The 24,326-nt window shown below is 35.1% G+C and overlaps 1 protein-coding gene across 7 annotated transcripts; it reads left to right on the plus strand.

The window, feature by feature from the left end:
- The first annotated feature begins 3,477 nt into the window (after positions 1–3,477).
- On the plus strand, positions 3,478–21,793 carry LOC120082188 (protein PHYLLO, chloroplastic). 7 transcript variants are annotated; one of them, XM_039037448.1, is made up of 29 exons: positions 3,483–3,804; positions 3,894–4,094; positions 4,249–4,460; positions 5,046–5,160; positions 5,287–5,403; positions 5,653–5,748; positions 6,978–7,037; positions 7,610–7,675; positions 8,342–8,446; positions 8,517–8,711; positions 10,066–10,164; positions 10,763–11,329; positions 12,275–12,499; positions 12,869–13,171; positions 13,612–13,679; positions 14,587–14,745; positions 16,362–16,487; positions 16,616–16,747; positions 16,859–16,982; positions 17,170–17,325; positions 17,422–17,664; positions 17,814–17,981; positions 18,191–18,334; positions 18,815–19,276; positions 19,460–19,768; positions 19,848–20,005; positions 20,086–20,196; positions 21,052–21,335; positions 21,448–21,793. In XM_039037448.1, the coding sequence occupies exons 1-29, from the start codon at positions 3,637–3,639 to the stop codon at positions 21,450–21,452; spliced, it is 5,178 nt and encodes a 1,725-aa protein (XP_038893376.1). In that variant the 5' UTR covers positions 3,483–3,636; the 3' UTR covers positions 21,453–21,793. The 7 variants fall into 7 exon arrangements, with proteins under 7 accessions (XP_038893380.1, XP_038893376.1, XP_038893377.1 ...); XM_039037449.1 differs by having other exon boundaries at positions 3,484–3,804; positions 20,089–20,196; XM_039037450.1 differs by having other exon boundaries at positions 3,667–3,804; positions 3,911–4,094.
- Positions 21,794–24,326: the final 2,533 nt, after the last annotated feature.

Genomic DNA, 24,326 nt, shown 5'->3' on the forward strand with positions numbered 1-24,326 from the left:
CTCGAATCTGATCCATCTTTATGTCTCCACATAAAGTTCAAGTACTCATCCAATAGTCAAGAGACTTTTAGGTTTATTGGATTTCTATCAAACAATAGATCTATTCAACAACACATTTATTGAATTTTTAGAATAAGATCCATTGTTTACATACCACGAGTTTTAGGACATAAAACCCAACAAATATCCACCACACACCTCATGCAAAAGAATGAACAATTGAAGATTATGGAAGCTCATCACATGCAACAAGTCATGACTTGTCACATCCATCTAGTAACACAATCGTCATGCCAGTCAGTCTTAATCTTTTGAAGATGTGCAAGTTGGTGATATTTTTATATCTAAGAATTATTCAAAAATGTGGTTATCTATGTTGGTAATTAGAGGTAACTTTCAGTTTAAGGTAAAGAAGTCGACCACAACATTATACAAAGTTATATACTTAGTTGAAGAATGCAAATGGAGACTTCGAGTCGTTAAATTGAAAATTGTGAAATAATTAAGATCTCTAAGTATGACAATGTCCACACATATAGAAATGAAATATTGACTAATAATCATAGACGAGCTTCTAGTTGGGTTCTCTGATATTTAATAAAGATGAATTTTGAAGACGTTAGTCGTTCATATAGACTGAAGAACATTGTGAATGATATAAAACAAGAGTATAACGTGAGTTTAAGTCACGACAAGGCATGGAGGGCAAGGGAAGAAGCGTTAGTGCTTGTTTGGGGGTCACTAGAAGAATCATACAAAAAATTACCTAAACTTGGTGAAGCCTTACAAATCGAAAATCCTGGTTCAACATTTAAATATGATTTACAAGAAGATAAATATTTCAAGCACGTCTTCATGGCTCTTGGTGCTTCCATTAGGGGGTTTCTAAACTGCATTCATCCTGTTTTAATTGTAGATGGAACACATTTAAGGGGTAAGTACAATGGTAAACTCTTGCTTGCGATTGGGGTCGATGGAAATAATCAAATATACCCAGTCGCGTTTGGTATATCTGGTCGAGAAATGATGAATCTTGGGTGTGTTTTTTTTTCCAACAATTAAGATGTGCAACTGGGCAAGTTCGTGATTTAGTTATCGTATCAAATAGACACTTTAATATAAAAAAAGGCAATTATCACGATCTTCCCAAAAGTATTTCATGGTATGTGATGGAACGAATCACTTCCTCATATGGAACGAGTTGCAATGTGATCCTTACCTAAAAAAAATTATAGTCATGAATAAATAAACTAAGAAGCTGTAATCATGAAGAAAATTCCAACTCAAAAAACTTAAAAAGGAACATATTGCATCTGACCTGAAGACTCGTCTCTAAGGACTCCATATGAAGGAGAATATGAGCACAACCTTCTCAAAATGCGTGGTATTGCATTGTCATTCAATCTGTTTGTAACGCGACCGTATAATGATGAAATCGTTTTGTATGCCCATACCTATATGAAATGTAAGTGTGTATTAGTGGTGTACTTCGATGAATATTCATTAAATCAAATTAACTAAATTACCTGAAAAATATGGAGAAACTCGTAAAGACTGTACGCCTGTTGTTTTCCATCTGCATTGGTCTTATATGCTTGTGCTTTATCTTTCAATCCTTGTTTGAATCGTTTAATTGTATTTTAAAAAATTTTCTTCCTCTAGTTCTCATTACAAAATCTATTCCAATCATCTACTATCACTAAATTTTCAAAATTCATTTGTTTTTTCCTCTCTCTACCCATCATAGCAAACTCAATAAAATAAAACAATGCAATTTTTATTGCATCAACATTATTTTCGAACTCAAGTTTTGGAAAAATAGAGTCCAACTCATATGCCTTCATACCCTCATTGTCATTTAGATACTTAGCTTTGAGTCTAACAAAACAATTTTCTCCCCCTCATAGTTCTAGTTTGATGTTTTAATCCTGTAATAAGGTTAAACTCTATTTGGTTGAATGATACTTTATTCCCCATAAGATTAAAACTAATAACATCTCTCTTAGGTTCCTCTACCTCTCGAACAAAAATATAATGAATTAATGGTCAATTGAAGATGATGTTTGTGTCACAGGTTAGTTTTTTTCTTAATTTTAGGGAACAATATGAAAGAGTTGTAGGAAAATGATCATTAGGATGAACCTTCATTTCTAGTTCCATTATAACCTGCATTTTTCATCAAATAAATAAATTAGAAGTTAGCACAATACAACAATGCGTCAGAATATTTAAAAATAAAAAAATAAAATAAATGTAAGCTACTGGTTTTTAGCTCGGCCCCATACCCGACCAAGCCCGAGACTAGGTAAAAAACCAATAGCTAGCTTCGAAGATTGCCCGATTAGACCCCTTCCCAATTTTGAGTCGCCCGGTCACACCCTTATAGCTAATGGTTTTTGGCCCGACCCCATACCCGGTCGGGCCCGGGACTGGGCAAAAAACTAGTAGCTAGCTTCGAAGATGACTTGGTCCCGCCCGCCCCTTCCCAGTCCCAAGTCGCCCAGTCCACTCGTTCCTATCTTTTGGCTCGATCCCATACCTGGGCGGGCTCGGGACTGAGCCAAAAAACAGAAACATGCCTTCCCTTTCTAGCCCAGTCTAGCCATGTTACTATTTTTTGGCCCGACCCCATACCCGGTCGGGCCCGAGACAAAACATCCCTTCCCTTTCTTGCCCGGTTCCGCCCCATCTCGCCCCTCCCACCCGTTTGTGACCATCTTCCCGGGTTTTGCCCCACTTCCCCCTTTCCGGTCCTGATTCCCTACATCCATTCAAAGTCCCACCTGTTTGCCCGCCCGGTCAAGATCTAAAGAAGCCCGAGTGGGCTTCATCGAATTGGAGACGTCTCAAAAATTAGAAAATTGGAATTTAAAGCAAAAAAAAAGTTTCCAGTATACAAATCAACTCATATGCTATCTATAGGCCTAAAAATCATTCTAAAATGCAATGTTTTTTTTTAAAAAAAATCTAAAAAATTATGAAACCCCATGAAAACCCATAAACTTGTTAAAAAAAAAAAATCAATTTTCTTTAATCAAATGACCACTATTATCTAAAATCAAAATCCTTCTAAAATGTGCATAAATACTTACTTAATGAAGATGAATTTGAAGATGATGAATCGAAATGTTGAAGAAAAATAAAAGAATGTGAGGAGTTTTGAAAGGAATTTGAAGGGTTGAATAACAAAATAGTAATGGAGGGAGGGATGGTTGGGTTTTTAAAGTTTTGAATATTTTTCCACAAGAAAGAAAAATGATTTTTTTCCATCAATGATAAATTTTGAGAGATAAAAAATACATTATTTTAAGATTTTTTTTCTAAAGAAAAACTTCCAATGCGTCATTATCATCAATAGCCCCTTACTTTTTCGGTAACCCTTTTCAGAAATATAACCCCTTTTCATAATGTACCTCAAGAGCTACTGTTTAGATGATAATAGTGATGGCCAAAAGTCAGTCTTAAAAGAACGGCCTACCTGTCGCATGAGGATATTGTTGCTAACGTGCAGTCATATTATTGTCCTTAAAAATTGAAAATTCTCTTATCGTCGTCTCTCCCAAACATTTTCGTTATCTTCTTCTCTCTGAGAATCTTTCCTTTCTCTCTCGCGGGGTTTTGCATCAACCACACACAATGCAAGCTGACAGTCTAAGAATACATAAGCTTGCTGTTCTGCATCCAGTGAGACCTTTCATTACAGATTCTTTCCCGCGCTCAAAGCTCTTCTCTTCTTTCGCTCTTATTCCCAAAGGTTCCCGCCAACCAGCTTCCTTCCGCTTGCCTCAGAATTCCTGCTTCAAGGTTCATAGTTGAATCATTATTTGTAAACTTTACTTTTTTTTTTTTCTTTCCAATTTTCTGTTTAAAATTTGAGCTTTTTGGTTGCTTAGTGTGTGCGGTATGACAGTCCAGTAATGGGTGCAACGGAATTATCTGATCTTGAAGATGTGGAGTTTTTGGTGGAGATGTGCATTACGCATACACTACCACCGGCTCTGACGCTTAAGCAGGGGCTGGAGAGTATAAGTGAGGCCATTGAAAAGTTGAAATTAGAACCTCCACGTTCTTCCCACGGAGTTTTCAGGTTTCAGGTAAGTTTTTGTTTGTATTTCGTTCACTTCTCTCGGGTATTTGTATTTGGAGTAGAATGAGCCTGAAAATGCAGCCAAAAGTTTAAATGGTTATCAACAGTTTCTTCGTTTGGTTTGTACCTTGTTCAACGGTGAACAAATGATGAATTTGCAGGTGGCTGTTCCCCCGAGTACAAGAGCTCTTTTGTGGTTCTGTTGTCAACCAGAGTCATCTGAAGTGTATCCTATCTTTTTCCTTTCCAATGAGAAGGACGCCACCATTAAGTCTCTATACTTGAATGATACTCGCGGTGTTTTTGGAATTGGTACTGCAATTTACTTTGCAAACTTGTCTTCTACTTCATCAAAACGAAGTACATTGAAAAGGTTCCTTTCATCCTTTACCTCCAGTTTACTGATTTAGTTACTAGAATCAGCATTATTTTAAAAGGAAAGCGTATTAGGATGCTGCTGCATATGTTTTCTATTACGGTAGCAGGCATGGAAAAGATTATGCCTGAAAATTTGAAAAAAATTTTCAAGTCATCCAATAAGTTGGGAATTTGCATTTTTGCAGATCAACTGTGGTCCAATTTTAAAGTTTTGTGGAGAGTAGATCCATAATTTAGCTTTTTTGGTAAAATGCCCATGACAAATTAATTTATTTTTCTCTACTCAATCGATCAAGACATTAGAAACTCTTTGAAAGGTTTTAGGTTTAAATCTTTGTCATATTGAATGAAAAATTAATGTATTGGTTCCCCTTGTTCTTGAATTGTATTTTTGAATCTCTGGTTTTAAGTTTTTAAAAACATTGGCATTTACTGCATGTCTTAATTACTTCTAACTGAATATTGTACTATACCTATTGTTATGGATTATGGGTGTGCAAAATGCTGTTGTATCTGATTCACCATTCAATGTCCCTGAAATCTCGGCCTACTCAAGCTTATTCTATTACTTTTTACGAAGGTATCTCATGAATGATTCAGCTCCTATTATGGCTTATGGTTTTGTTAACGATAATACCGGGGAGATATCTTCATTGAAGAACGAGGCTGGTCATTCATGCTTTTGCATTCCCCAAGTAAATTTTTGTCTGAATTTATTTGATGCCAGAATTATGCCATTGATATGGTCATCCTGTTACATTAGTTAATTCTTTGGAGGAATACGTGCTTATAATATCCTTAAATTATTCTTGTCTTCATAGATTGAGTTGAGTGAGTACGAGGGCATTTCTGTTCTCTCTGCAACACTTGCTTGGAGTGAATCTTTTCCTTGTACATTTGAGGAAGCTATCCATTCTTTGGGCTCATCTATCTACCAGGTATCTTGGGCTGCGGCTTTATGTTCATGCCATATTTCCCTAATTTCATTCTAGTCCAATATTGTTAGATCACTTACAAGATTCGGATAACCATGATCTAATTTGTCTTGGATATGGAACCTATAATAATAATCAAGATAATTGAGAACATGAAGAGATTTAGCTTTTATGGACCTTTTGACCTGCATATTATATTGTTGATGTGCTAGCTTGATAATACTAAATGATTATTTTGTGGCATATGTGCAGATCAGTACTAATTTTCCATCTAAAGGAAACTGCCAGTACAAATATATAAGATCTTCATTAACAGCTTCAAAACTTGTGGACAGAACAAATCAGATGGTATAGATTTTAATATTTGCTGATACTAATTTGATAGAACGTCATGTATGAATTATTGATTTTATTTGCATTTAGTCGATTAACCAGGTCTATGCATTAGGTAACAACTTTTTTCAATTACTTGAAATAGAGCTTGTTGCATTCATTAAGATGTATGCTACCAGTAGTTCTTATAATTGAAGTGACTAGTCAGCGAGTGGTGTGTACTGTACATGTTGTAGATTTTTTAGGCACAATTCTCTAGTGTGCATTATAGATAATTAAAACTAATATTTGTTATTTTCCCTATCTTTTGCCTAGATTTCCTGCCCTATTCCTATACGAAAAAAATGATTGGAAAGGAGACTACAAATTGTAGTATTAACTTTGACATGTTTGGCTATCTTAACAAAGGTTGAGATTTTGGTCGATTTATTAAGTGGGCACTGAAAAGAAGAGGGCATTGTAGAATTATGCAGTTTCAGCGTTATGTTTGGCTATTTGGTTCGTAAAAATGAAAATAAGAAAAGCTCTTGAGGATAAACGTGTGAATATTGATCATGTAGGGGATTGAAGTCATTCATTTTTTGCCGAACAATGTGAAAACTAAAGCATCACCTTCAGATTTTAGTGTAAACTTTCCCCCCCATTATTTTAGATTGGCAAATGAAATGTATTTTGTATTTCTTTGCGATGCTTCCCTATCTGTTTGTGCCATAGTAATTATCCTTTTTACTTATTAAATAGTTTGGTTTGTTTCCTATAAAGTACAATATATAAATCGTAATTGCACCTCATTATGATTGACTAAAGAAAAACTCTACCAGATTCTTTCAAGACGGATATTGCCAATGCAAGACTTGCATCTTCTTGCTTTTGCACTTGTTTTCCCTCTATCTAGGGAGATATATATGTTGGATGCGTTGGGAGGATGGAAATGATTGTAAGATGATGGTACCCTCTGAGTATCATTTTCCTTTCAACGTGTGGGTCCAACTACCTTGAGATCTGGGTTTGCATGTGGATCTCAAAGTTACATAGATAACAACGTTATTTTCTCCAGTATTATTATGTTTCTTTCATGTTACAAGTAGCCTGACTATTCCGGTTTTGATTGAACTTAACGACGGTTTTTCTTTTCCCTCAAAATCACTTAGACAAAAGAATATATTTCCTAGAAAGCATAGAAATTATATGGAGTTGTATGTTTTGGTTCTCACCATTCTCATTTAAGAGTACAAATATTGTAGGCATACATGAAAGTGCTTTCTGTAGCTGGTGAAAGTTTCAGGACTGGCATCATGGAAATGGTATCTTCTCTTTCTGGTAATCTTTCATCCTTCAATCATTGGATTCTTGATTTAATTTGGCAGAGTTCCTGCTATAGTTTTCAAACCTGATATTTTTTTTAGTTATGGACCTTACTCTCAGTTTTATAGCTTGTTGTCTGCTGATCCATCTAGATTACAAAAGCAAAAGCACATTAGCAACTGATGGTTTGTGATAATTGAAAACTATTATGTTTTTTATATTTCAAATTGTAAAATGGATCTAATAGCTTTTCAGTATCCAGTCTCATAAATCAATAGTATGAATAAGTTCAGTTCACATATCCTTCTTCATTAAGCTATGCAGTTAAGAATAACAGTAAAAAAATAATGAGGCTTTGATGAAAATTTCTACTATAGCCCTCTGGAAAAGAGAACAAATGGAACATGCTCCAGTAAAACAGACATTGTTCATGCTAGTTTTTTTTAGAATTCAAGGGCACAGTTGTACAACCTATAGAATAGATCCTGTTCAAGTAAGGTTGTTTGTGCTAGTTCAACATGACAGATGTGTCTATGGTTCAATTCTTTAATAACTATCACAATCATTGCAGGAGTCTGCACTCTCCCATCAATTCTGCATTAGGGTTTCACCAAACGTTGCCGTTGCATGTAATATGGTGAGGTTCCAAGCTTCTGAAAGTGCAGAACGGTGTAAAATTATGATTAAATACGTATAACTGTCCTTCGTTACTTAGATTATCCTCAAGTGATTCACTACTATATGATCTGACTTCTCTGTCTTTCCAGTGGTTTTTTTATGCTTGTATACTGTACTCATGTGGCTGCTACTTTCTTTTAAAGTTTTGTTATTTAGTTTCATTGAAAATTATTACGGAGATCAGTTATTTTCCCTTCCTCATCTGACTTTGCCTCCCCAACTTTTGAATTGGGCGGTGTTTCACTGTGGTTTTTGACAAAATGCGTTAGTTTTGTATATTATCTGAGCCAATGATGTTGGTGCACCCAATGGGATGAGGCTTCAAGCCAACCAGATTTTTGAATCAAGATTGCACATAACCTATTGATTTATTGTTATGAAGTTGTTTATTATTGTTATTATTCTTTTGGTAAGAAACAGAAAGGTATGTATTAATCACAAAATGAACAGCCTAGAGGCAGAGAGGCGAGAATCCCCTCCCCAAAAGAACTAAGTATCATAGCCTCCCAGTTATGGAGGATTTGAGCAAGACTGATCCTTGTGCCTAAGAGTCCATAAACTAATTTGTTCAATATTGTTAAAAAGTTGTTTATTCTCCATCTAATATGACCCTTTCAACCATCAGTTGGATCATATCAACGAAAATGTTCACTCAGAGCAAGAGCATGCCAACATTAATGCTGTCTGGGCATCGCTCATAGTTGAAGAATGTTCTCGTCTTGGTTTGACGGTATGTATACTATTCATAAATATTTTCCATCAACATGGATGCAGACAGATCTGACTGTTATTCACTCTAGTATTTTTGCATAGCTCCTGGATCAAGATCATCCCCTCTTGCCGTCGCTGCTGCAAGTCATCCCCTGATAACATGTATCGCATGCTTTGATGAACGCTCTCTTGCTTTTCATGCGATTGGATATGCCAAAGGATCTCATAGCCCAGCAGTCGTAATCACATCGTCAGGCACTGCTGTTTCAAATCTTCTTCCTGCTGTGAGTCACATTGAGCATATCATGAAATAATATTCACTATTTTATGAAAATTAATTAAACAGTTTTTAACCTATGTAATGAAGTTACCTATGTCTTTCCAATGCTTTGGAGGCTTTGAATCCTGTCGAGGACAGGAAGCTCTTTTGAGCTTGACAAATTCAAGCCCAGGTTTGCATTGCCTAAGGATCTCGACTTTTGTATATACTTAAGAAACAAAGTTGTCCTCTCTCTCTCTCTTCTTAAATGGGAAACATTCCATCTGTCTCTTATCAGTTTGAATGTATGTAAGTTGAAGAAGAAAAGACTAACATTGAAATGCTTGGTCTCCAAAATTCAAAAGTTGTCAAATATATATCCTGGCACTAAATATTTGGTCTTAGTGGAATTTGAAACTAAGATGCTCTATTTGCCTAATTGAAGCTTTTCTATCTTCGTTTTCAGTGGTTACAAAATGGAATCTTTTAATACCAGTTTTGGTGCAGATCAGACTAGTTTAGATTTTAAATGTATTTTCCAGTTAGTAATACATTCAAAACTCTCGTATCTGGACATTGAAAAATGACTTATAGACATGTTAACAATTACTAATTAGGGAGTTAGATATATAATTGCTCAATAGCCAATAAACTTGAGTTTTTTGTATGGATGACTTTTGCAGAAGGACCTTTATGATTGATGACCCATCCCCCACAAATGTATGAAATTTAATCTTTTGCTTACGTCACAATGCACTATTGCATTTTTATACCTTATCCCGTTAGGATCGGTCATGTTTATCGCAGTGTTAACATGATGGCCACTCTCTATCACAATCTTCATTTTTTCAGAAAAAACCCAACAAACTAGAGAAAAATAGGAGAAACAAAACAAATATTTTATAACGTATCGCGTTAGAGATGACCATGTAGCACGCGATAATAATCTCTATCGCAATATGTATTTTTCTCACCCAAAAACACAACAAATTTCGAGAAAAATGGGGAAAACACAACAGAAAACTAAAAATAAAGATGGCCATTGCGTTACGGCTACGATGGACATGGCTATCCTAACGCAATAAGTTCTAAAATGCGATAGTGCATTTTGACGTAAGCAGAAGGTTAGATTTCATACATATGTGGGAGGTAGGTCATTAAACACTAAGGGACTTGTGAATGGGTCATTCGTATAAAAAAAACTCCAATAAACTTGGTGGTTAACAAAATTTACCTTTCTGGTTATGAGGAACAGAACTAAAATGTAGCTGTAGCTATTATGATGACTAGGCTCTTTAGCCAGCAGTTAGCTATTTGAGCAGCCTACATGAGAGGAAGTTCCATAATTTTGTCTCAATTTATAATTGGTAATTTTGTAGGTTGTTGAAGCCAGTCAAGATTTTCTTCCTCTTTTATTGCTCACAGCTGATCGTCCCCTGGAGCTACAGGATGCAGGAGCAAATCAAGCTATTAATCAGGTATTTATACTAAGTTGCTGATTTTCCTATTTTATTTCTATCTTTTATTGTTCAATCCCCTTACTGGTACAAGTTTTTTGTTTAAAAGAATTTAACATGACCTTGTATTAACGTTTGCATTGTGATCAAATTGTATTGCTATTAAAAAGATGTCTTTTGTCACAATCACTTATGTGGTAGTGACAAAAGATAATGTTATATCTGCAACAACCAAGTATATGAGAAGGCTACGTAATTATGATGCAACGATAATAGTAGATTCATTATCACTTTTCTTTAGCATTTCAACAAGTATATGAGAAGGCTACATAAATATCTGTCAAGAGTTCCGTTAACATTTCATTTGGTCTCTAACCTATACTGATCTTAGTGTCTGATTAATGATTTTAGAGTTAAAATCAATTATCCTTTTTCTTTTTATAATTTGAGGCAATAGCATGTTCTACCACCTTCCAGGATATTGAGAAGGCTACCTTTCCAGTGTTGTGTGCTTGGTTCATGTTATATTTCTTGTCTGGTGGATCCCAGCCTTCCAGTATGATTTAACTTGCAACTTTTTTATGGTTTATCTGATTAAAGTATTTGAAGTTGTTCATAGGTAAACCATTTTGGTTCATTTGTGAGGTTCTTCTTCAGTCTTCCTGCTCCAACTGATCAAATTCCCGCTAGAATGGTACTTACCACTCTTGATTCTGCCGTACATTGGGCAACCTCTTCACCCTGTGGCCCCGTTCACATAAACTGTCCATTTAGAGAGCCACTGGAAAATAGTCCAAGTCCATGGAATTTGAGTTGCTTAAATGGATTACACATTTGGTTATCAAGCACCGAAGTTTTTACAAAATATATTCGACTTGAAGCGTCTCCAACGTCTATTGATACTTTTGGTCATATGGCAGAGGTTTTGAAAGTAATCCATGGAGCCAAAAATGGAATTCTACTTCTTGGATCAATTCAATCAGAGGATGAGATATGGGCTGCTTTTCTATTGGCCAAGCATATTTCATGGCCTATAGTGGCTGATGTATTATCTGGTTTACGATTAAGAAAGAGTTTGACTTCTTTCCTAGAAATGGAAAATAACTTTTTCTTTGTCGATCACCTTGATCATGCATTGCTTTCTGATTTGGTGAGAAAATGGCTAAAATTTGACGTGATTATTCAGGTAATACTTACATTATTTTCTTCTTATACTCTCTTTTCACTCTCCTCAATTAAAGCCCAACATAAGCCTCACAGTAGTGCATCTTTATCTTCCAGAATAAAAATTAGGACCCTTAATTATTAAGGAAAAGCACATTGGAGGCTTTTAATGTGGGTTTACAATGAGTCTTTTATGATGAGGAAAGGCTTTGGGAGGAGGCTTGGGCATTGGTTTGGTTCAATGCGTCCAATTGGGTGTCTGTCACCAAGGACTTTAGTAATTACCCTTGATCTCTCATTCTTTTGAATTGGAGCCCCTTTTTGTAATTATCATGTGTTTTTTCTGCTTTTTGTTGTTCTTTTGGCTCCTTTTGGTTTGAGATTTTCTTTGTTGTATTGCATTGCCCTTGTCTTTCATTTGTTCTTAAATAAAATTGTTCTTCTCGTTTAAAAAATGTGATCTTGAATGAATGCTGAGTGAAAATAAAGGAGAAAGGATAATATCATGGCATAATACTTAGGTCTTGGAATGTAACAAATGTATGTACTTAATGAGTATAGGATATATCTTATTTCGAACGTCCAAGTTGTATTGGCATAATGATGACGTACACTAAGTACATTTTTTGAAGGTGAAAATAATGATTGTAAGTAAAGTATTTTTTTGATCATTATCCACATTTTGTAAGGTAGCTTATAATAAATGAGAAGATTCAACGTTAAATTCATTTAATATAGAATTGTAAAATAGTAGTATGATATATTTCCATGAAAAGTTGATCTAAATGTGAACTAGAGCCATTTCGGGAGTTAGTTTTAGGGTTCTGAAATGAAGACAGCTATTCAGTGGCACCTGTTACTTTCAATTTACCACTAGGTCATATTTGATGAACAAAAAGCTTCCAAGAATCACCTTGATACGTTCCTTCCATATGTCAATTAGCTCAATATTTCAAAATGTTTACAGATTGGAAGCAGGGTAACAAGCAAACGCATTTCGAAGATGCTTGAGGACTGCAGTCCCTGTTCATACATCATGGTTGATAAGTATCCAGGTCGTCACGATCCATCACATATTGTAACCCATAGAATCCAAAGCACCGTCTTAGAATTTGTTGGTTGTTTACTTAAAGCTGGTTTTCCTCTCAGTAGGAGCAAGTGGACTACTACTTTACGAGCATTGAACATGATGGTAATTTAACTGATCTCCAGCAGTAGATTTCCATTTTTTTTGTTCTGGAGTCGTATCTTGAGGGGAACTAGCATAACTGAGAATAAAGTTTTACAATATAGAACGCTAGTATACTGTTGTTAAACTGAAAGCCACAATCCGTACTTTGTTATTCCTCTCAAACTAGATGAACTTCAGTTTGTTATTCATCTCCTACAAGGCAATATTTTCTGTTGTGTTATATGATGGTGAAGACAATGTTTATAATCTTTTGATGTTATAATTAGATGTGGATTTTTGTCTTGTCAAAGAAAATGGTGATACTTGAGTATTTCATGGTTGCACTTTCTAATTTTTCTCATTTCCAGAATGACTTCGCCTATTTTACAGGTTGAGTGGGAAATACAATTTCAAATTTCTGCTAACTACTCTCTGTCTGAGCCACAAGTTGCTCAGGTAATCTCAGAAGCACTTCCATGTGATTCTGTTCTGTTCCTGGGGAACAGCATGCCAATCCGTGATGTAGATATGTATGCATATGGTTGGTCAAAATGCAACGACAGTGTAGCGGCTAGACAATTAAACTTACAACTTCCATTTTGCTGGACATGGACTTCTGGGAATAGAGGAGCCAGTGGTATTGACGGACTTCTTAGCACAGCAGTTGGTTTTTCTGTCGGATGCAACAAACGAGTATGTCGCTAGAATTTGTTTGTACAATTTTATTTGCAAACAAATCACTTACTGGGCTTATGGGTTATATAAAGGACTATACGATTCATTATATATGTCATGTTAATGCAGTTTCAAGTTTCCTTTTCCATATATCATATTTCAAGTAAGGTAACGGCCAGGCCATGTACAAAATCTACATAGATATTGCATTATTATACCTGAAGTCTTTTGTTCTGTTAATATCAAACAAGTCATGGGCATACTATTTTTTCTTCCCTTTTGAGTGAGTATTATTTGGCATGACAACCATAAGGGAACAAATTGACGTAATAATTATACTTTCATTTTGCTTATGTTGCTATTCCATGAATCTTGTGGGTTTTTTTACATGAGAATATATATGGTTATTTCTTCATCTTTCTTTCTCCTCAATCCTTTCATGTTTCGATCAATATCAGGTGCTTTGTCTAGTTGGAGACATTTCTTTCCTGCATGATACAAATGGCTTAGCAATTTTGAACCAGAGGTATGAAAATGAAAGGAAAAAATATCTCTTAGCCTTGTGTTATGTTAGGTTTCAATTTATCCTGCAAGCAGAAAAACCCAATGGATGCTAGAAAAGGGGGGAATAACGACTTGCCTGATAGTCTATAGATTGATGTATGAGAAAGATACCAAAGCTTTCCACAATTCCAACTATATCACAATGAAAAAGAAGAACAAAATAAACGACAATTCAGAAACATAAAAACCAGGCACATTCCAGAGAGCATGAGATCCTCTCCAAGTTCAGAACTTACGAACTCTTCGAACCCCAAAACCAAGGCTCCTAAACCTTCATAAACCACTCGGGTTCCCAGCTAGCCCCACACTTCTCATGTAACAGAATTCTACATTCCACTAACGACTTGTTAGCTGTGAAGACTCTTTTTGACCCTTGCTTGCTTACATGTGCATAATTGGGGTCTTACATGTGACCTAAACCATGCTTCTATTTTCAGGAATTAACATCCTTTAAAGTAGCTTTGGGTTTCTCTCTCTCTCTCTCTCTCTTCCTTTTTTTTGGGTTTTGTGTTATTTTATCATTTAGCTCTCTTGATTGAGGTCTTTACAATATCTTTTTCTTTCCTTTATAGGAGGGTGTGTATTTTTCCAAGTTTGCACTCTTTAGCATCTTATAGTATTTTGAGCAATACCTGGATGTACCCATTTTTATGCATCCAAATTTCTATTACACACAAAAAAATAAATTAAAATATTTCAAGAAGTAGAATTTGATGTAGGTAAATTATGATTGGACAATTTGGTGAGATGCACAAAGATAGATGCAGCCTGGGATGCACCTAAGTTTTTTTTCTATTACTTTTCCTTCATTGTACTTTTATTAAAAAACGGTTTCATGCTAATTGTTTAGTTACTTACTGTCTCTGAAGGATGGCGAGGAAACCTGTGACTGTAGTTGTAATCAATAATAATGGTGGGGCAATCTTCAGTCTCCTTCCTATCAAGGACAAAGTAGAGGCAGCAATACTAGACCAATTCTTCCACACCTCTCACAAGGTTTCACTCCGAAGCCTATGTATGGCACATGGGTAAGAAATATGTATATACCTAAATATACTGTAATTGAATTTTTCATTTAATACGCTTTTGTCTCTTGTTGTTCATGCATAACCATGATTTAAGTGTTGGGACGGAAGTTAATTGGTCTATGTAGATCTTACAACATTTTTTATGTAAATTCTTCCGATACTGTTACAAATAAGGTCCTGCAGGATTCCAACAAGCAGTCTAAAACTATTATTCAAAAAGCTTTATTTTTTTTAACATGGAAAGGGAAAATGTTCACTGTACATTCAACATTAATAATTTTAAGCTTTTGTATCTTATCAGTATATCTTGAATATTTGAAAAGCTTAAAATTAACATCGGGTTTATCTTTTTTGTTGCTGTATCTGATTAGAGCAAATTGTCAGATTCAAATCTAAGCCTAATTTTATAGTTAGCATCTTTTAATGTACTGAACTGCAGGGTTGTGGATCCCATTTCTACTAGATCTTGAATTTTCAATTGTGGATATTTCTTGTGAACTTCTAATTCAACATTTGATGTGGGATCATTTTATGGGTGAAGAGCCTCTAAAATAACAGTAAAAGATTATAGAAGGTTGGTTTGCAAGTGGATAGTTATCCCATGAACATATAGTAGACACCTCGAGAAGATGCGAATTTTATTAGTAGGATTTTGTAAATGACATTAAAGTGTGATAGAAAATAAATGGAAAGCAGCGTGATATGCTGACATGATGACGTCTAATATGCAGTAATAATGCAAAAGTAGGGCTTATGTCAAACACATCGGCATTTATTTAAAAATCTGAAGCATTAGTATCTCAAGTTTTATTTTCTTTTTGCGCCTCCTTTGCAATAAAATTAACAATTAATTTTTTAGATTTATCAGATTCTGAAAAAATGTTGCCACTCGATTAGTGTTAATTCTATTATATTTTACTTCTTTGGGCACAACCACGTCAAGTACGAGAGCTTGACGCAGTATAAATGTGCAAGTTGCTGTGGCATGCTTGAGAGAGTAGAAGGAAGGCTGGTGGTGGTTTGGGGGGTCTGGTAGGGATCCGAAGAATCGTGATAATCTGATGTCAGATTCTCTTTGTACTGGGGATTCAATTGAAGGTCAGGTGCTTAATGGAAAATTAGTCATTGAAACAAATCAAGGCTCTCGGTTTCATGTGTGGGGTTTGCAAAGATCTACCATTGAAACAATTACCAGACGAACAACCATAGTGATGGTGAATCACATCTTAAATTGGAGACGAGTTCCTCAACCTAGGTGCAAACTTGCACTAGGCGTTCAATGATTACATATAAATAGGTCATACTACTGATGCTAGCATAATCTTGGATAATTCCCAATAAGCAAATTATGTGGGTGAAAAAAATTCATCAGGCATTATGATAATTTAGGGAACCTTTTAAAATAAAAAGAATGAACTTTTATTCAGAAAAATGAAAGAATGTACAATGACATACAAAAAAACTCGCAAAAAGGAGAATTGTAACTCGATCAACTAGGTAAAAGTTTGAAGAAGTTGTCCTTTTTCCTTTGCTGTGTATGTTTGCCTTTATCTCAGTTAACTCCTGCCATATTCTGTGTCAGTCTTGCTTCATTTTAACCTGAAATTGATATACAGCTTGAAGCATTTACATGTACGGACAAAGATGGAACTTCAAGATGCTTTATTTCAGTCTCATCATGAAGAAAATGACTGCATAATTGAGGTCGACAGTTCCATTGATGCCAATACTACCTTCCACAGGTTTTTAAAAAATAATCATTCAAATTAAATTCCTTTAGGTTGTTAGATTTTCCTCCCGTTATCAAAAAATATAACATCTTTCAAGGTTACAACTGTTATTTGCTAACACTTTATGGTCATCGTGCCAGTGTCTTGAGGAAGTTCACTTGTCAAGCAGTAGATCATGGTTTACGCATATTTTCAGGACTTCATTCTGAAGAATCTGTTTCATCTGGACTCTTCCTTTGCAAGATAAGTAGAATGGAATGCACATTGTTCAGGTGTTTACCCCTTCACCATATTAGGTTATCGATGCACTGAGTAGCTAGGATAACGGTAATTAGAGAAGTTTGGTTGACTAAATCCTCGTTCCCTCTTTCTTTGGGTGATAGAATCCCACTATGTGCTCCACCTACAACTGCATCTAGTTCTATTGATCAAGTCAGTCGGAAGTTCTTCAGAGAAGGTTTTATTTTGTCTTTGTATCTGGAGGATGGGAGTCTTGGCCTTGGTGAGGTTAGTTCTATTTATTCGTTGTGGCAAGCAATTGAGTGCCACTTTATTTAAGATTGATGATCCTTATATGAGCCTGCCAATTTCAAGCTTCCTATCAATCCTTGCGTACTTTACCCTAATAGCCCCTTGGGAAAGAGTAGAGTGAGTACATTACTAAATTACTTAATTTCCTGGTGCTATTCGACAGATTTCACCCCTTGACATCCACAGAGAGAGCCTACTAGATGTGGAAGAGCAACTTAAGTGTCTCATTCATATATTAAAGGGAGCGAAGATCAGGAGCTCCATTCCTCTGCTACGGGGTTCATTTTCTTCTTGGATTTTCCATGAACTGGGAATACCAGTAGGTGCTCCTATTTTCCAGCTCATCCAATTTTTCTTTTAAAATCGAAATTTTAAGTCAATAAAAGGACTCTTTCTCAATGTGAACCATATACAGCCAAGTTCAATCTATCCAAGTGTTAGATGTGGTTTGGAAATGGCTGTTCTCAATGCCATAGCAGGGAGAAAAGGTTGCAGCTTGTTAGATGTACTCCAGCATCAGTTAGATGAAGAAAAGAACTTGGCAACTTCGTCAAAAGTTCAAATTTGTGGGCTGTTGGATTCTGGTGGAACTCCATCTGAGGTTGCTCATGTTGCTAAGACACTGGCCGAAGAAGGATTTCCCACTATCAAGTTAAAGGCAAGCTGCATTACCATTTTCTGAAGATTCTCTCTTATTTTCTTTTTGCACCAGAAACCATAGTATTCTCTCTATCATGTATCTCAAGATATGTTGGTTTGTAGCAACCACGTTGACTTACTAATAGTTTAATCCTTAAACAATTGCAGGTAGCCAGACAAGGGAATGTAATGTATGATGCTGCAGTTGTACAGGAAATAAGGAAGAAGCTTGGCAACCAAATTGAACTCCGTGTTGATGCTAATCGGAACTGGAGCTATGAAGAAGCTATTTTATTTAGCTCTTTGGTGAAGGACTGTGGCCTGCAATATATTGAGGTACTACTCGTGAATGTCTGATTACATCTCATATATCTGAAATGATTGTGACATCTAAATTGTATGAACTTTTAAACAGATACTAAGATCTTAATACACAGTCGTCATGTATTTAAATGTTCGTACCTGCTATACTTCCTTTGCATTTCTTGCTAATCTGGTTACTATTTCGTCGTGTGGTCATGTTCCTCTTTAATTTCTCAATTCAGGAACCAGTTATGGATGAAGATGCTATTATTAAATTCTGTGAAGAGAGTGGTTTGCCTGTTGCACTGGATGAAACTCTCGATCATATTCAAGATAATCCTGTGAAAGAACTTGCGAAGTATGCCCATCCAGGAATTGTTGCTATAGTAAGTGACCTGTAAAACCCCCATTTCTGCAAGGAGCACTAGGAAGACTGGAATCAGCTATTCAAATTTAGAATGAGTAGTTCTCCGGAACTAATTCAGTGGTCAAATATACACAAGTACTATCAACTTTATATTGAAGATCCCCTATAGACCCTCTAATGCTCTCTTGGTCTTCATTTGTTGTGTATTTTGGATAGAGATTGTGCTAACCGTTTCCTCTTCTTCTCCTCTTACGGAATTGTTGTCCCCTGTATCATATGTTCATGGCCTGACTTCATGCCTAGCGTAGAAGAAAAGAAAATATGTTCACAAGACAACTCATTATAAAACAATTTAGAATAACCTGGAGAAATATAAATGATGTTAAAATATATGAACCAATGTGTTGTTATTAAAGATTTTCTGTTGTGAGGCTTCGCATCACTTCAGCATATATTATGTACTGATCTTGATTTTGGTCTGTTACGTAATTCCTTCTAGGTTATAAAACCAAGTGTCATTGGGGGATTTGAAAATGCAGCATTGGTAGCAAGGTGGGCACAGCAACACGGAAAAATGGCTGTTGTTAGTGCTGCATTTGAAAGTGGTGTAGGTTTGTCTGGATATATACACTTATCCTGTTATCTGGAGCTTCAGAATGCAGAAGTAAGAAAACTGATGAATATTCAACCAGCCCCATCTATAGCTCATGGTCTAGGAACTTACCGTTGGCTTGAAGAAGATGTAACTCTTGATCCTCTCAGAATTAGCCGTGACCCTCATAGTGGCATTGTTGAAGCATCTGTTGCTGAGGCTAATCGTCTTCTAAAAGGTTTTCAAATCAACCAGAAGTTTGTTTGTAAAAAATTTACTGAAGAGCAAGTATGTAGGTACAAATTAAGTGTAGACTCAAAGGGGTTCTCTTATTCAACAAAAGTTCTAGAGGTTGGACAAAGAACAAACGTAAGTAAGAGTTTTTGTTTTGTACTTTTTAATTTCTGTTCTGTTTCGCAGTTTAGTTTCTAGAACATAAGCATCTTCATGCATTTGTATCATCCATTTATTTGTTATCATTAAGCCTGCTTGACAATAATCGTGACTTGTATCATTATTTGCTTATATTCCCCCTACTTAGAGCTTGTGCAGGATAATGTGCTCTTCTTTCTTCATGGATTTCTTGGAACTGGTGAAGACTGGATTACAATCATGAAAGGCATCTCAGGTTCAGCCAGATGCATTTCTCTTGACCTTCCTGGTCATGGGGAATCAACAACACAAAAGAATGATTGTGATGTTCATGGTGTGGAGGAACCAAGTTATTCAATTGAGGTTATTGCTGATCTACTGTACAAGTTGATTCATCATCTTGCTCCTGGTAAAGGTATAGTTAACCTTGTAGGATATTCAATGGGGGCTAGGATTGCCATGTACATGGCCCTGAGATTTGGTGATAAGGTTGTTTATGAACCCTACTAATTTTCTAAGTTTTCATTTATGTTTTAGTTCTTAAGAAAGATTGATATTTGTTTTGAAGATTGGAAGAGCTGTTATAATATCTGGAAGCCCTGGATTAAAAGACAAGATGGCAAGGAGAATCCGTAGAGTTAAAGATGACTCTAGAGCACGAATCCTTAAGGTCTATGGCTTACAAAGATTTCTTGAGGCGTGGTATTGTGGAGAACTATGGAAAAGGTGAGTTTATTAGTTTGATTTGTCACTACCTTGAATGCTATTGCTAGCCTATACCTATGATCTTGTACTTTCAATCTTAGCAGTCTAAGAGAACATCCACATTATAGTCAAATTATTGCCAGCCGATTGAAGCATGATGACGTGCAGCATCTTGCAAAAGCTCTATCTGATTTAAGCATCGGAAGGCAGCCGTAAGTTTAAAATGGGTGACCATCGTATATTTTCATTTTTCAGCATCTAAAATATAAATCAAAATTACAATTGGGGACAATGTTGGTGAAAATGCACCAAAGCTCCTTTATTGCTACAGTTCTGCATGCATATTCAAACTACGGATTGATATACACGTAAAGTAACACTTTTGATTTTGCAAGTAGATTATAGATGCCAATAAAAACTTGAACCTATGGCATCTTTTTCCTCCCTCTGAAAGGAGGTTTTCATTGGTTTCATTGATTTAGTGAAAAGTTAAATACAAATTTTAGACCTCCTTGGGGGTTTATAAGAAGATTCCCCAGGTAGAGATAATTACAGAAAAAAGTGTACTTAGCTTTGTTATATACATCTCTTGGACCTTTTTCCTTCTCATTGAACATTTGCGAGTTGCTTCCTAACTATATGGACGTGTGAATGTTTGCACTGCATTCATCCAAAGGATTCTAGTTTTCCTTTTGAATCTACAGCCAACTAATAACTGAATGGAAGTATTTTTTTCCCCCTAGTCCTTCACAAGGCCATAGTAGGCTAGCTGCCGTATTAGGACCTTGAAGGAAGCGAATGGGGTTCTGACCACTGATTCTTGGCTAGAAAGCTCACCGCATCGAATACTGACTTGACTGCCCACAGATTTGTTAAGTTTTTGTTGTTAAATTTTTGGGGGAGAAAAAAAAATCATTGATATATGAAATAAAGGGAGGTCAAATTAAAGTTGAAATACTATAATCTTTAAAAGGTTGTTTACTTCACCAAATAATGCATGAAACAAAAGCGATTCTAAATTGTGGGATGAATTATATCAAGTATTCTTTTCCTCTTCTGCATGATAGGCAATTGTGGGATGAATTAAAATGCTGCAAAATACCTCTTTCAATCATTGTTGGGGAGAAGGATACAAAATTCAAGACAATTGCACAGCAAATTCTCTCTCAAATTGATATGGGCAAGAAGATCAAAGATGAACCAGTTGTTGACCTCCACGAAATAGTTGAGATCCCGGACTCGGGACATGCTGCCCATCTGGAGAATCCTCTTGATGTTATCAATGCATTGAGTAGATTTCTAATAAGGAGTAGAACACGGTGCTCTTACAATCCGGATTTCGCTGGTAGAGGTACCATTTTATAATCTTTGACATTCAAAAGTTAATCTTGACGTTGATGATGATAAATATAATGACTTCAAGCATAATCAATGGCTTGGTATTTGTCCCGTTTATTTGTTAGGCTAAGTTGAAATTACGCATGAGAGCCACCTTCTGTAAGGGCACCGCTGCCTGTGTTCGGCATCAAATAAGAGAGTAGGGATTCAGATTCTACAAATTAGGTGGTTCCTCAAGTCCTGGACACGTCATATGCCAAAATGTATAGATTTTTAGCGTTTTATCATCACAGCCTCGTAGGCAATTATATGGGTCAGTCATATACAAATTTCTTTTGATTGCCTATAAGTATTGATTGCTTTTCTGTTATTTTACTAAGGGAATGATCTCTCTGAACTGCCTTGAAAATCTTGTATGTTACTGTGAACTGATTTTACAAAGGAATTTGATGTACACCTAAGAGATGAACACGTCCTCCTGATGTGAAGTATTGGGGTTTCTTGTTATATACATTTAGGTTTGAGAATCACGTAGTTAGATCCCAAAATAACATACTAAGTTGATAGAATGCCCCGAAAAAAAAAAAAAAAAAAAAAAAAAAAAAAAAAAAACAATATTTCTTAGAGGCATACTTGGACTAGGAGTTGGACGAAACTTTATTATAGGATATAGTGCTGGAGCAGAAATATCAAAAGGAACAATGTACTCATAGTTTAAGGTGGAAAACAGTAATCCAACTTGTAGAAATTTTTTTTCCAAGGATTGAGATTCTTCTGCCTGACTAGAAAATGGAATTTCCATTCTTCTGTCAATGTTCTTTCTGTTTTATTGACAAACACAAGTTCTTGGATTGGAAAATCTTCGAAAGGTTCCTTTTTGATTGGTACAAATCTTAGATTGTAGGAACTCTATTGTTACAGGAAACGTCTGAGATGCCCCCCCTTAAAACCAATTTAGTCAAGAAAGAAACGAAGTAGGGGAAACGTCTAAACATATCTTAATCCTGCCATTGACTCAAGTTAAAAACTGTCTGCAACACAGCCCAAAGCAATAAAACTACAGCTGAGGCCATAAATCCCATAGAATAATAGCTGCAAAACTTGGCAATTTTTGGCTTATTAGTAGCAAGCATCAACGCATTGGATGCGCCTGAGAATGCCATCACAATTGAAAGTAGAAAGCCATGAAATGTTGATGGAAGGCCTTTGAAGATTATAGCAGGCACAGGATTCCCATTCACCTGCTCATAAGGAAACAAGAGAATAAGGATGACTGTTTTGAAGGAGAAGCACAATATACAGTGCAGAAGATTGGTTGAAATGTCCAAGCTTGAATATTTCTGACCAAGGTTATGGAAATGCTGGGCAAAAGAAGTTTCTGGACTTGTATTGATAACTCCAGCGTTCTTCATTGCAAGAAAATATAAGGGAACCTTCATTGGGAATCTGTGTTATGTAGATATATTTTATAGTTGTAGAAGAGTATTTTGAAGCTGCTTCTGGTAGGAAATTTCTTATAGACGTGACCCATGAGGAGAAAAAAAAAGTCTTCGTGAGAATCTTCCAGGAAACTCCTTAAAGCATGGCTATTGATTTTTGAAGCTTCTGGGAATTGATGGAAGAGAGGAAGAAGACGTAAAGTGTAAAGAAAAGAGTTAAAGTGGAAATGGAAAGAAAAGTAAATGAAAGAGAATCCTAAGAGCCATGGCCCATGGAAATATGTGTATCCTTCTCCCGACAGAAAATATTGACTTGTTTGCTTGCAAATTACGTAGAAATTTCCTAAATAAATTCACTGTTAATCAAACTTTTTTCCCCTTCAGAATGTGATATCATAATTCACAACAAATGGGCAGGAAAATTTTGAGATATGGGCTTGTTTGGTTGCTTTTAGATTCAATGAGTTTAGTGAATATCTGTTTGATAGACCCCGAATTCTATTTTTAAAAATTATTTTAAGATAATATGATCTAAATATTATAAATTCTGAAAATAATATTTTTATGTTTTCACTGTATCTAAAATTTAAATTTTAAAATGTAGAATTATATTAAATGAAAATAAAAATATTTAATATAAGATGTCATGTTATAAATTCAATTCAAACTTTTTTCTTTAAAAAAATATTTATTATTTAATGTATTATAAAATTAGGTTAAATTCCAAATTTGATCCCCTATGATTTGGATAAATTTAAAAGTTAGTCTACGTGGTTTTAAAATTCAGATTTTTAGTTCCTATGATTTGATATAACTCTATATATAGTTTCTATAATTTATTACATCCTCTTAAATAGTCTCTATGAAGCTTTTATCAAATTGTCCTATAAATTATATAATATTAGAAAATAATAAATTTTACATTTTTTAATATAAAACATGTTCGTAAATAAATTAATAATAGTTTATTGTTAATTAATATTTAGTGGGTAACTACAACTAATTTGTAATTGTTTAAATTAGAATCAAATTTCTAAATTTTGCTACCAAACACATTAGAAAACATGAAAATATATATCAGTTATCATTTAATCCCTTGTCTTTAAATTTTTGTTTTTAAATTCTCTATTAAACATACCCTTAATTTTCAAAACTAAAACTTTTATCTTTCATATTTAAGTGTAATTGAGATTTTGAAAATAACACGTTTGACATTCAAAGTTTGATTTTGATTTATAATTTATAACTAGCTTCTGAAATTAATTTTTAATTTGTGGGTTTGGTTTTTTTAGTACAATAGGAGTGAAGGGATTCAAATCAGAACCTCTTGGTCGCTAACATATATTACATGTCAGTTGAGTTGTGTTTGTTTTGATTTATATAATAATATGAAAATAGATATTTTGAAAAAAGAGATTTTTGTTTTTGTTTTTTTTTTTTAAAAAAAGGAAGAAAAAATCATAACTTGTGTTTCATGGTTTAATATCTTGGAATGTGTTTTGGTAGAAAAATTGGATATATGGTAAATTTCAGCTTTAGACCTCAACCAATTGATCACAGTATTT

The sequence above is a fragment of the Benincasa hispida genome, chromosome 7 (genome assembly GCF_009727055.1).
Source record: "Benincasa hispida cultivar B227 chromosome 7, ASM972705v1, whole genome shotgun sequence".
Lineage (NCBI taxonomy): Eukaryota > Viridiplantae > Streptophyta > Magnoliopsida > Cucurbitales > Cucurbitaceae > Benincasa > Benincasa hispida.

Coding starts and splice junctions, on each gene's coding strand:
- LOC120082188 (XM_039037448.1), top strand. CDS start 3,637: ATGCAAGCTGACAGTCTAAGAATACATAAGCTTGCTGTTCTGCATCCA. Junction 8,447..8,516: donor GTTCTCGTCTTGGTTTGACG/GTATGTATACTA, acceptor TATTCACTCTAG/TATTTTTGCATAGCTCCTGG. Junction 17,326..17,421: donor TCCATGAACTGGGAATACCA/GTAGGTGCTCCT, acceptor AACCATATACAG/CCAAGTTCAATCTATCCAAG.